At 45.9% G+C, this 12,634-nt stretch overlaps 1 protein-coding gene across 1 annotated transcript in view; it reads right to left on the reverse strand.

Annotated features, from left to right (window-relative positions):
- Positions 1-1,259, reverse strand: part of mdga2a (MAM domain containing glycosylphosphatidylinositol anchor 2a) — a 74,604-nt gene extending 73,345 nt beyond the window's left edge. The window contains exon 1 of the mRNA XM_041954237.1: positions 1,166-1,259. Coding sequence (XP_041810171.1) covers positions 1,166-1,238 — 73 coding nt within the window. The 5' untranslated portion in view covers positions 1,239-1,259. The remainder of the gene's footprint in view (positions 1-1,165) is intronic.
- Positions 1,260-12,634: the final 11,375 nt, after the last annotated feature.

Raw genomic sequence — 12,634 nt, forward strand, 5'->3', positions numbered from 1 at the left:
TAGAAACGGGTTTCAGACTGAGCAGAGCGGCGTGGAACTGGTTCCAACAGAACCGCATCATGTGACCCAACCAAGCTGACGTGTTGATGACATCACAGCGTGTAGCTGCGTCGTACTCTGATACGTCCTGATACATGATGTAGTGATGTCAACACAACAACACTCATCATTACTGATGACTCCTCTTCCTCCTCTTCCTCCTCCTCCACCCAAGCTCCACCCCTCACCTAAACCAAACAGAGTATTTCCAGGAAGTGAGAACACCTGACAGGACAGACGCGCTCCGTGTGTGAAAGGACGTCCACAGCTGATCCGTGCTGACGTAGCATCCAGCTGCCTCGCGGGGTCACGTGGTTTCTCCAGCAGGACTGTTCGCCGCGCTGTCACATGACCTCAGAGCCACAGCTGGTGGTGAAGACCGGCCTCTGCTACATCTCTGCTGTTCTCAAGCTTCCATTTTGACAGAAAGTTGGTTTCAGCGTTCGACTGTGGTCTCGTGCGAGGTCACAGTTTGATGAAGAGAAGAAGAACAGGACTCACAGCCTCGCTCAAAACCCCCGTCAGAGAATTAGCACAGTGACTGTCAGTAACCACAGGAAGACACAAGCATAATAACAAAATAAAGGTCACTCAGAACTCGTTCTAGTCCCCACAGGAAGCCACATGTTCCCGTCATGTCACAGAGGATAAAAATAAAACAGCAGCAGGAGCATCGAGTCATCGAGTCCCACAGAGACACTGTCCAAACCTGCAGGACGGCTCCACGCAGGCTGGAACAGGAAACGCTGAGCACCAGGAAACGTCTCATGACTGTTAATCCTGAACATCAGAATCCCTGCAGGGGGGTCCTGGATCTGTGGATCCTCTACGAACCTGCAGCATCACCTTCACTGGCTTCTTATTCACAGGTGTGTCAGTGTGCGGCAGCCTACCTGTTGTGCCTTTAGGCCAGGCATGAATGTAATAGGACTGAATGAGCAACACGCGCGCGCGCGCACACACACACACACACACACACATTTAGCCTACACACGCGCTAAATCCCTCACAAGGTCAAGTTGGTGTGGGTGGTGTTCCGGGTTACAGGCCGTTAGAATCGTGCTCACATCGTGTTTAACGTGCACAAATGTACAACATACTAACAGTGTGTCCGTGACGTCCTTACCGTACACGCCCTGGCCGTGCGCGCCCTGCAGGAAGCCGGTGAACAGCCACAGGAGACCGAACACTAAACCCATCTTCACATCCTCCTGTGGCCGCTTCGCTGCTTCTCTCCCCCCGGGGATGAGGTCGTCAGTCCGGTTCCCCGCAGCTGCCGCTGCCGCTGCTGCTCCTCCCTCCTCCTCCTCCGCTCCGGCCGGCGTCCCTCCGCAAGGAATCCGGCCCAGTGACCGGTTCTCATCCAAAATCCAAATGTGTCCCCACCAGCGCCCCGACACCCCCGCCAAACCGCGGTCAGATGTGACGGGAAGGTCCGGCTCTGCTCATACCGGAGCTAACGTTTGCTAAAACCGACAGAAACAGTTGGCGAGGATGACGGTCAGCGGAGAGCCGAGAGGAAGCGCAGGTGCCTCAGCCGCGTCTCCTTGATGGTGACATTGTGGAAAAAAGATGAAAACTGGAGAAACACAGCGGCGGTGTGTCCGTGTCCGCGGCACGATGGACCGGCAGGACGTTCACAAGTCCCCGCTGCCCCTCCGCCGAGTCCCCCGGGCTCCTTGTCCGTTAGTCGGTACCGGAGTTAACGTTACGTCCATCATCCTGTGGAGAAGCGGTGCGCGCTCCGTGTTCTGACCGGGCTGTCAGCGGCTCTTCGCGGCCCGTCAGGCCGGGGAGGAGAGGCGGAGAGCGGGGGCTCCGTGATGCCGTGATGCTGCGCTGAGCTCCGGCGAAGAGGCGAGCGGTCAGTCCAGTCGACTCGTCGGTGGATTTTACCGGTGAGCGACGTCACCGAGCGAACCGAGCGGTAAAGTCGAACAGAGAAGAAATGGTGACGTCTTCCGGGAAGATATTTCCAAAATAAAACCAGTGACCGAATGTCGCAATATTTTTATTTGTCTCTTGAGTCTGATTCAAAACACCACATTCATGCAAACATTCCCAACCTGTGGGTCAGCACCACCAGAGACCATCATCATTAATCTGAGAATTATATTAACAGAAGAAAAAAAAGAAAGTCATGTATTTAGACTTTTCCTAATTACATTTGTCCTGGTTGAATTTTTATTTTCCAATTGAAACATGAGAAAATAAAATCAATTAACTGTAACAAGGGTCCAAAGTAGATTTTTAGGGCTGGGAATCAGTGATGCAGAAGATTTTTACTTGTGTTTTTTTTCTTGTCCGTCTTTAAAATGAAATGAGTGCTTGTATCATGTAGAGTAATTAAATTTACTGTAATAAGATGTCATAAAAGGTTAAAGTTAACAAACTGGAACACACTATTTGCCTGTTTTACCTATAAATATAGAATATTATGACCATTCATTAAGAACAGAAAGAGACACGTATGTTATCTTGTTGTTTTACTTATCAATGCAATTATTTTGGTTTTATTAAAAAATGTAAATGTACACATTACCTTACAGCTGTTATGACAAGTAACTTACTACATTATCAAAATTTGCATGGCCGCGCTCCAAACTGTATGCTTTTATTTTGAAAGGAAATGGGTAGTTTTCCGGTCTTGGTCTGACTTACTGCTGCGGTCTTGACATTAAGCGGAATCTGCCGCGCGAAGCATCACGAGCCGCTGCTCTCTGACCGCGACTGAGGAAAAAAAAAACAGCCTTCACGAGACGAGAAGAGCCTGTAGGTGGCACGCGCGGTGGGAACTGACAGCGCGAGCCCCCACTGCGCACGTGTGTGATCTTTTTTTCCCGGGACTCCTGAGTGTGGCGGGAACAGAGAGAGACAGACAGACAGACAGACAGACAGACAGACAGACAGAGACATTTTGAATATAATTCTAATGATAAACTTTATTTGCAGCTCAAAGTGCTTTAAACACCTGCAGCTCGTTTGTGATTCGCAGTAAAAACACAGTTCTTGCTTCAGTTCTGTTGGATTAATCAAATCTTTTCCTTCATCACTTCCGTCTGTTGTTCGGTGACGTCAAAGTGACGACAGATAGTATAAAAGTGAAGTTTCCGTCCAAATTCTCTCATTTGAACTGAACTTCGAGAAAATCATGAAAGTTAAACATGACTGAACGTTTGTCTCCTCGCTGCCGTGACAACGTGGTTCAGGTTGATGGTGAAGTCATTAAAAGAGCTCCAGTCAAAGGTCAAAAGATGGAACTCGAGACGAGTATCAGACATTTTTGCTCATTTCTGGAGCCTCCAAACACAAATATTCCTCGTGCCAAAAGAAAACGAAGAGATGGAGAGCAGAGAGCAGAAGTCAGGACTCAGGTAAAGGCTGAATTTACAAGACGGGACAAATGATAAAGAGTTTGTCACAGTGATTTTTTCAGGGAGTCTGGTGCTTCCTCTCCAGGTGATGGAGGAGTTTATTAGAGTCCCTGCTTCCTTTGTCATGTGTTTATTTCAGCCAATAACAGAGCATACACTATTTGTCTCTGTCTCTGTCCCAGCAGCAGTGTCCACACAGTTTGGGACATCAGGACCAGCTGGCAGCCAGCCTGGTTTTAAAGAGAAAAATGATTTTTTATGTAGCAGCTGGTGAATGTGAACGTGTATCTGTCAGTAGCTGTGTTTCCATTACCCCTAGAAATGCGCAAATCCTAAATATCACAATAAAAAACTGGTAATGGAAACACCTATATTTCAAAAATCCTCTCAAATATCGCTAAAACATTTTTACGCTCTAATGAGGTGGTTTTTCAGACGCATCAATATAAAAGTGTATCGCAAAAGTGTAATGGAAACACTTTTTTTCGCATTTACACGTCACCGAGGTCAGCGGACATGACGCAAGGGGTCACACGAGCGGTTCGTTTCGAGGAAGATGGCGTGGTATGTGTGGACAGAGGAGGAGACGGAGCTATTATTAACAGTCATTATATTGCTATCTTGGATAGCAAACAGCAACGAGATGCTGAATGTTACAAGGAGATTGAAAGAGAACATGCGTAACACTTACTGCCATCTTCCTCAAAATGAAATCTCTGAGAATTTACAAGAATTTCGGCTGGATTCGCAAAACAGTGTTCAATGGAAACACCTGCAAGTAGCAATTGAACTTTGCAGAAATTTCAGAAATATCGCTTTTATTTTGCGAACAACTGTAATGGAAACGCAGCTAGTGCTGGAGATGTTCACTCTGTCCACACGGCTAACTGACTTTAGTCTTAATGTCAGAGTCATGTTCTCTTCGTGGACTGCAGGAATGTTGTTGCACTGTGTCGGTTGTCGGCTACAGTTTCAAACAGATGTCATGTTGTTCTCAGAGAACGAATATTTAGTTAAATATCAGTGACACAGTTTATGGTTTTATTTCGTCGCTCTCGGCTCAGGCAGAGTCTGGAGGACCAGCAGAGGAAATCCTGCCTCAGGCCTCCTGTGGTCTGCTGGGCCTGCTTGTGGCGCTCATCAAGTCATCTGCTGCTCAACAGGAATGTAAGAGACGTAACGAGAGGACAGTCAGTCTTCAGTTCTCTGTGGATGGACAGTAACCTCCTTCATTCTTCTTCCTCATCATTTTCTCTTTCACTGTCTCCTCTTTCACTTCCTCTTTTCCTTCCTTCCTTCATTGCCCGTCTTCGATCACTCACCTCTCCTTTTCTTTCCTCCTCACCCACCTCCCTCCTCTGCCTCTCACCTGCTCAGCTTCTCCTGCCACTCCTTCCTGTCATTCTCTTCCTGCCTCTGTTCTGTTGCTTCCTCCGCTTCCTCTTCCTCTTTTTAGTTTTTCCTCAGAAGTTTAGAGGATGAACGTCTCATTGACGTCTGAAACTGAACTAAAGCTGTCAAGTAAATATAGTGGAGTAAAAAGTACAGTTGGAGTATAAGTACTCCAGATGTACCTGTATCTCAGAACAGACTCAGTTAGCTCTGACTTGGAACAGTGAGAGTTAAACTGTCTTTAGACTCAACTCGTCTGGAATTAAATATTCTAGGATCGTTTAATTCTGGATTAAATGATGCCAGAAAAACGTTTCCCACACAAACAGGAAAAACACCAAGTGAGAACCGAGCAAAAGGCTGAGACGATGCTAAAAAACAGCTTATTCTTTTTAACAGGAAGTGTTTTATGTTTCCCAACAGTCGTAACTGAAGGCGCTCATCTACGGCAGCCAGACAGTTAAATATGTGGAGCGACTTTAAAGTGTCTTCTGCGTCATCTTCAGCTCAGACAGGCGACGTTAAAAAGCTCTAAAGGAACTCGCTCTGACTGCTTTGGTAGAACGTGAGAGTGTAGAACAAACTGAAGCTGTGAGCTGAAACAGTCTCGTGTGTCGAGGTGTGTTGGCTGCTGTAGGAATCGTGAGTTTAAACACAGGAAACTGCACACTGATTTATTATTCAAGGACTAAAGTCCAAACCTCAGTTTAAACTCAGTTTGCGCTGCTTTGTTTGACAGGAAGTTGGTGAAGACGTGCTTATTCGTCTCCAGGCGACGCTGCTTTAAAGGACTGCTTCAGTGCCATCAGCGCTGAGGTCAGCAGTCCTCACCTCACCCCCCCCTCACAGAGGCTGAAAGTCTCTCTGTTGAGCCACACTTTAGTTTGTCTCTTCTGGGCCACTGTAGAAACATGGCGGTGCCATGTCCATTCACTGGAGATATAAAGAGCTCGTTGTGACACGCTGGACCTTTAAATCTTAATTTGTACAGATGAAGATTTAAGATCAGACGAGTCTTTTGTTCTTTCTTACATCAAAGAAGTGAACGTGTTTCACTCTTTGACTGCAGATTAAATTAAAGACACAGAACAGGAACACACAGTAACGGCAGGTGATTGGCTGAGTGTGGACAAATCAGCTCGGCCGTCTCATTACAGGCAGCAGAGAGTGAAGCAGAGTCCGACTCAGAGAGGCTGAAACGGGACGAGACACAAAGACACAAGAACTCAGACGACAGTCAGTGACACACAGAGAGCAGATCCAGAGGCTGAAGGGGGTCCAACGGAAACCGGCTCACTAAGATAAAACAGAAGGATTTCCACCCAGTTCAACTCTGGGTCTGTTCACACTTATCTGCTTCAGGAGGCGAGTCCAGCAGGAACCAGTGTCACCTGAAAGAGTCTCTGGTTCAGGTTTTATTAAACAACAGAGACCAGACCGGTGGCCGTGACTGGAACTGATTAAAATAAGTCACAGTTAATTCTGGATTAAATGTCTATAGAGTGGTTTATAATCCAGAACAAACACTTTGACACAGTTTGTCAGTATTAAACCGGATTTAGTCTCGGTTTTAGTCTGAGTTTGAAGGCTCGCAGTGTTTCCTGTGAGTCCTGTCCTTTAACTCCAAACCGTCCATCATTCTGCTGGACTACACAGTGTCTCATCACCGTGAGACAAATCCTCCCTAATTTCACATTTTAATTACAGCAGAGCAGCAAAGAGGAGCAGCAGAATACCAACAGCCTCCTCCTCCTCCTCCTCCTCCGCCTGTGTCCACATGCTGAAGAATCACATTAATACCAGCGAGTTTCCCTGCAGCGCTGCTCCGTCTGGGAGTCTGCTCAAACAGCTGGGAGGCACCAAACTTTAATCAGTACAATTACTAACGAGCCCCCAGCTTCACTTCCTTCATCACTGTGTACGTTTTATCTGTGCTCACATTTATCTTCAGTCGCTCCGGGAATCTGCAGCATGTAAATAATCTGAAGTGGTTTCACGTTTACTGCCAATAACAGAACATCACATCACATCACATCAGCCAGGTCGTCTTCAGCTCAGGGAGTCAGGCTGAGTCTCACTCACTCACCCAATCATTCATTCACTCATTCATTCATTCACTCACTCACTTACTCTCACTCATTCACTCACTCATTCACTCACTCACTCATTCATTGTCAGGTTTCCTCACAGCATGCTTGTTGTTCCTCATTAGTTGTATAAAAGCATTATTTGTCAGAGACGGGGGGGTTGAAGTTCACCTGTGAAGGATTCACAGAGATTCATGAGATGTGATTCACCTGTGAGTCTGCAGGTGAATCGTCACACTGATCTAGTTTTTAAAGTTGACAGATTCAGGCTTGTTTCGCCGCCGCCGCCAACGCTCTGCTCTGCGTTTGACTGTTTCCATGGTGACGCTCAGTGTCAGCTGGCGGCGGACCGCGGGCTGATAACAGCAGAGATCAGCTCTGTGCTGAGTCTGGTTTGTTTACGACCCTGAGGGACGCCGTCAGGATCGGCTGTCAGCAGCTCTGAACGGCGGCGGCGTGTCGGCCTCCAGACAAACCACCTCACCATTTTAGGGGGTTACCTGTGACCTCTCCAGGCCACCATAGCTGCTGAATGCAAACATCCAGTCAGCTGCTGGAACAGTGCAGCAGGTTCCCATTCTCAGTCACAGCAGGTGTGTTCACCTGTCCGAAAGAAAACTGCTCATGTGATCACAAAGATTCACGACCGTCAAGTCAATGACCAACATGTGTGTTTATTTTTATTAGGAATTATTCCCCAAACTTTAGGTTCCACTTAATAAAAGGCTCCCAACTGCTGGTTTTCCTCAGTGTTCAGCAAGTTACTGTCAAAATGTAATAGATTACTAGTTACTGCCATTTGAAAGTAATAAGTTCCTGAAGTTTATTGTCTGTGTAATGTCACGTGTGTAAAAATAACACTTTCAGCTGTAGCTTCAGGACAAACTGTTCTGAGTTCCCATCTTACGTCAGTTACCACAGTCCAGTTCTACCAGAGTCCAGCTCTACCAGAGTCCAGTTCTACCAGAGTCCAGTTCCACAACAGTCAAGTCCTACCAGAGTCCAGTTCTACCAGAGTCCAGTCCTACCACAGTCCAGCTCTACTAGAGTCCAGCTCTATCAGAGTCCAGTTCTACAACAGTCCAGTCCTACCACAGTCCAGTTCTACTAGAGTCCAGCTCTATCAGAGTCCAGTTCTACAACAGTCCAGTCCTACCACAGTCCAGCTCTACTAGAGTCCAGCTCTATCAGAGTCCAGTTCTACAACAGTCCAGTTCTACCACAGTCCAGTTCTACCACAGTCCAGTTCTACCAGAGTCCAGCTCTACCAGAGTCCAGTTCTACCAGAGTCCAGTTCCACAACAGTCAAGTCCTACCAGAGTCCAGTTCTACCAGAGTCCAGTCCTACCACAGTCCAGCTCTACTAGAGTCCAGCTCTATCAGAGTCCAGTTCTACAACAGTCCAGTCCTACCACAGTCCAGTTCTACTAGAGTCCAGCTCTATCAGAGTCCAGTTCTACAACAGTCCAGTCCTACCACAGTCCAGCTCTACTAGAGTCCAGCTCTATCAGAGTCCAGTTCTACAACAGTCCAGTTCTACCACAGTCCAGTTCTACCACAGTCCAGTTCTACCTGAGTCAAAGCTGTGTCTCAGACATTTTGGGTGGAAGTAGATTCCCTCAGAGATCAGCTTCGCCCTGAATCATTGCGCTCAAAAAACAAGCGAAATAAGCAGGAAGGAGATTTTAACATCTCGGCGACATTAAGATCTCAGATTTGACCGCCACATCAGAGATGGAGGTAAACGGCTCTCAGGTGAGCTGAAGGTGGCTCAGAATCGTTGTGACAGTCTGGAGGTTTTCCACTCCAAAAACCAGAGACCCCTCAGCTTCATCCTCTGGGTGCCTTTATTTCACGTCAGAATGGAGATTCATTGACAAACTACACTGAAGCTTCAGGGCTTCAGGGACCAGGACTTCACTCCCATGGTGCCAAACCAACACGCTGCCCTCAGAGGTGTCAGCTACAGGCCAGCGCGAACACGTAATCAAATCTTCTTCTTCTCTTTCCTCTTCCTTTGTTGTTTTCTTAGTATTCATCTGTCAGGATGAGCAGCCTGTTGCTGTCTGTGCAGCGTGTCGTATGGAGGCCGGGGAGGAGGAGTTTCTATGTTCTGATCTATTTCTGAGAGTCGAAAAGGCTGCACGCTTAATTTATTTCAATTTAAATGGTTCACGCTCACCAGTGAAGAAGAAGAAGGTCCATATTTCTCTTAAACTCATTTATGTGTGAGGGAACAGGAGAAGCTGGGCAGGTCTCACATGTTTCAGATACGTTTCAGCTTTCACAGGTGCCTTTTCTACCTGAAAAGACTCTGGTGAACATTTCCCCTCCAGCCCCGACCACCCATCGTCTTCATGGGAGGAGATGGACCAAAGAAGGCGGCTCCTCTTTCTGAGGGATTTTAAAAGCATACCTGAGAGGACAAATGATTTCAAACACCTCCAGCATAAAAACGAGTCACGTAAACACCTGGAACAACTGGATTCAGAGATCAAGCAGCTAGAAAAGGAGCAATTTCACAGTAGATCAGCAGGCTTACATAAAACTCACACTGAGGAAAGAAATCAATACGACATTTCTAACAGTTAGAAGCAGAGAAGGCAGCGCTGCCGAGAGCTGGAGGTGAAGGTCACAAACCGAGAAACACATGATGAAATCCTGCATCCAGCATGTGGAGAAACCAGATCTGCTCTAACCTTTGACCCGCGAGTGCTTCAAAATGTGAGCAGCTGTATACAAGAGGTACAAACAACCCCCAACTGAACTTTCTGTGAAATGAAGGAAGATTATAAGTGTTGGAAAAGGTGAAAACAAGCAGCAGCGTGAGTGGCTGAACTCGTCCGTGTGCTGTGTTACTGTTTGTGATGTGGTGTCAGGGTGAAGGAGCAGGATCTGTAGCGGCCCACTTGGAATTAGACGCAGAGAGCTTCGACTTGTGTTCTTTTAATTCTCTCCTCTCTGGCCTTCGACACATTCTGTCACCTTACGACACCGTGAAAACTATGGAAACAGACAAAAATACAAAGTGGTGTTATATTTCAGAAAATAACAAGAAATCATGTTCACATTTTAACTTAATAAACAATAATTTTTAGCAAACTCAAATCATGAATTTTACATGAAATAATCTGTTTTTAAACAGTAATTAATTACAGCTCACATGTAAATAAGAATAATGACAAATTCTCTAAATCAATGAATCACTCGTTTCACAAGGAATACACCGTTAGTCTCATCATACCTCCTTCTGCTTTCCAAGGGCGCTAAACTTGAATTCAGCTTGCTAGCAGCCTGTCTTCCACACACACCTCGCAGTAACACTCCTTACACAAGATATATAAAACACACAAAAAACATGAAGCGAACCACAATAAAACAACTTTCTACAAGCTCCAACTCAGCATACAAGAAGTAAATAGTTCGTTTGCATGTTTTACCAGCTCTGGCGCAACGTGTGCATGTCGTTTTCTGAGACGGGAGCAAGAAGCCTGGCTTCCGCAAAACAGGAAGTAGCCAAGTACGAACGGCGCTCTTCAAAATAAAAGCACAAAAATAAAGTGGCAGCACTAAATAAATAAACAAAATTCACTGCCATTTACAGGATCAACTGGACCGTGGAATTATCACGATTTCAGCTCATTTAGCTTCATAATGTGCAACAACAAAGGCTCATTTATTGAACTTGAGCACTTTGCTGTTTCATATAGTTCATATATATTCTTTATGTCGCTGAAAAGCTTTTGTGGTGCATTTGGTTCTTTTTAAACTTACCATACTTTTATAATATCAGAATTATTATTTTCATTATTAGTCACTGAACTAAACAATGTCCTGCCAATGAGCTAACAGAGAGGGATGAATGAGGTATGAATCACTGTCATCAGTGTGTCAGCAGGTGGCTGTGTGATTGGGCGATGACTAGAGAGTGATGTGAAGTGGAAAAAATAAACTAGTAGCCAGGTCTTAAATACACCTGGGAGACTGGCCAGGTGCCCTCAGTTACACTGATTGAACTCCGCCCACCAGAAACCTGCAAGGCAACACACACACACACAGTCTGGTTTCAATCATTTTTGGGGACATTACACAGACTGACATTCATGTCCTGGAGACATCCCCGAACCATAACCAGAACTACTACTAGCCTAAACCTAAACCTTACTGTAACCTTAACCCAACTCTTCAGACTAAATTAAATGATTTACATTATGAAGACCTGCATTTTGCAACATGTCCCCACACCGTAAGGCATACATGGTACACACACACACACACACACACACACACACACACACACACACAGAGAGAGAAGACAGTCTGAACAAACATCTATCAGAAATATACGATTCACTCGCTAACACAAAAAGCACTAAAAGGAAAACTGGAAAGGGATCTCGAGAGCCAGATCACAGATGATCAGTGGAGCGAGATCAATAAACAATCACAGAGAATTTGATTTAATATCAGGTGTAAGATCTGTATCACAGATGTTACAGCTGAAAGACTGAACCATTTTGAAACAGGTCGGTATGTTCGTCCGTGTGGTTTGACCTGGTTTTCAGTGCAGACAGGTCAACACCTTTATCTCCTGTGGTTACAGTGTCGGAGGACTCCAGTCTGAATCCTCCCTCCCAAAGAATAAAGGGTTTTGTTAGCATAGCTGTTACATTACAGCTAACAAAAGAAGCATCACATCACCACTGGATTGATGATCCCCCTGGTATTACTAATATTACTAATATTACTCAGTGGATTAATGAGGTCAATCTGACGAACCCGTGTGAAACACAAGATACTGATGTGGAGAGTCTCTGAGCATGTCTGACATCAGGACACGAACAGGACCTGAACCCAGAGCTGAGGGTACGCACGGACCTGAACCACAGCAGCACTTCAAACCAAAAAGACTTCAAACGCTTCGTAACCGAGAGGCCGAGCTCAGAAGTCCTCAGACCGCCTGCTGGCTGCTGCGTCTGCCAGGACAGCGAGACAGGCGACTTTCATGAGTTTCACCCGATGTGTGGCGAGGCTGATACAACAGGAGAGGATTTCTCAGAGTTAAAAAACTACCTGAAAACTGGTCGTTTCTTCATTTGAACGTGGTGAAATGTGATTATCATGATGTCGCTCTCAGGTGGGAATAACTGAAAGTTAGCAGAAAGTCATAATGACTAATAAAGAGCCAAAAAGCTGCTGATTAGCAGCTGGTTACTGGTGAACGTTAATTTTAAGTGTTACTGAATAAACGATTACAAATCAGAAGAAAGGAAACAAACTGCTACAAACCTTTTTTCTCAAATGTTGAAACATTTCATACGTTCACATCAGCAGCGAGTTAGCATTAGGCTACTAACATTACTTAATATCACCAGCTAACTGTTTAACGGGCTCTGCCGACGTTTCTTTAATGTGACTGTCTCACGTTCAGTCACGACCGGCTGTTCGTGTGAACGTCTCCGTCGGACGGGATTGGACCGGCTGTGTGGTCGTTTGTCGGGCGTGAACGAACTCGTCCTGCAGCAGCTTTGTTTGCACTTTCACTCTGATGTGAGCTAATTAACCAACGAGTTGATCAGCAGCAGAAGAGACGAGTCCTGAGACGACAGATTACAATCAGGACGAAACAAAAAGTTCATGAGGAGAAGAAGAGGAGGAGGAGGAGGAGGAGGAGGAGGGACTCCTCTCTCTCCTCCTGCATGTCACGCTGTCCTCCTCCTCCACCTTCATGTATCTTCCTTC

This window comes from Chelmon rostratus, chromosome 15, assembly GCF_017976325.1.
Source record: "Chelmon rostratus isolate fCheRos1 chromosome 15, fCheRos1.pri, whole genome shotgun sequence".
NCBI classification, from domain to species: domain Eukaryota; kingdom Metazoa; phylum Chordata; class Actinopteri; order Chaetodontiformes; family Chaetodontidae; genus Chelmon; species Chelmon rostratus.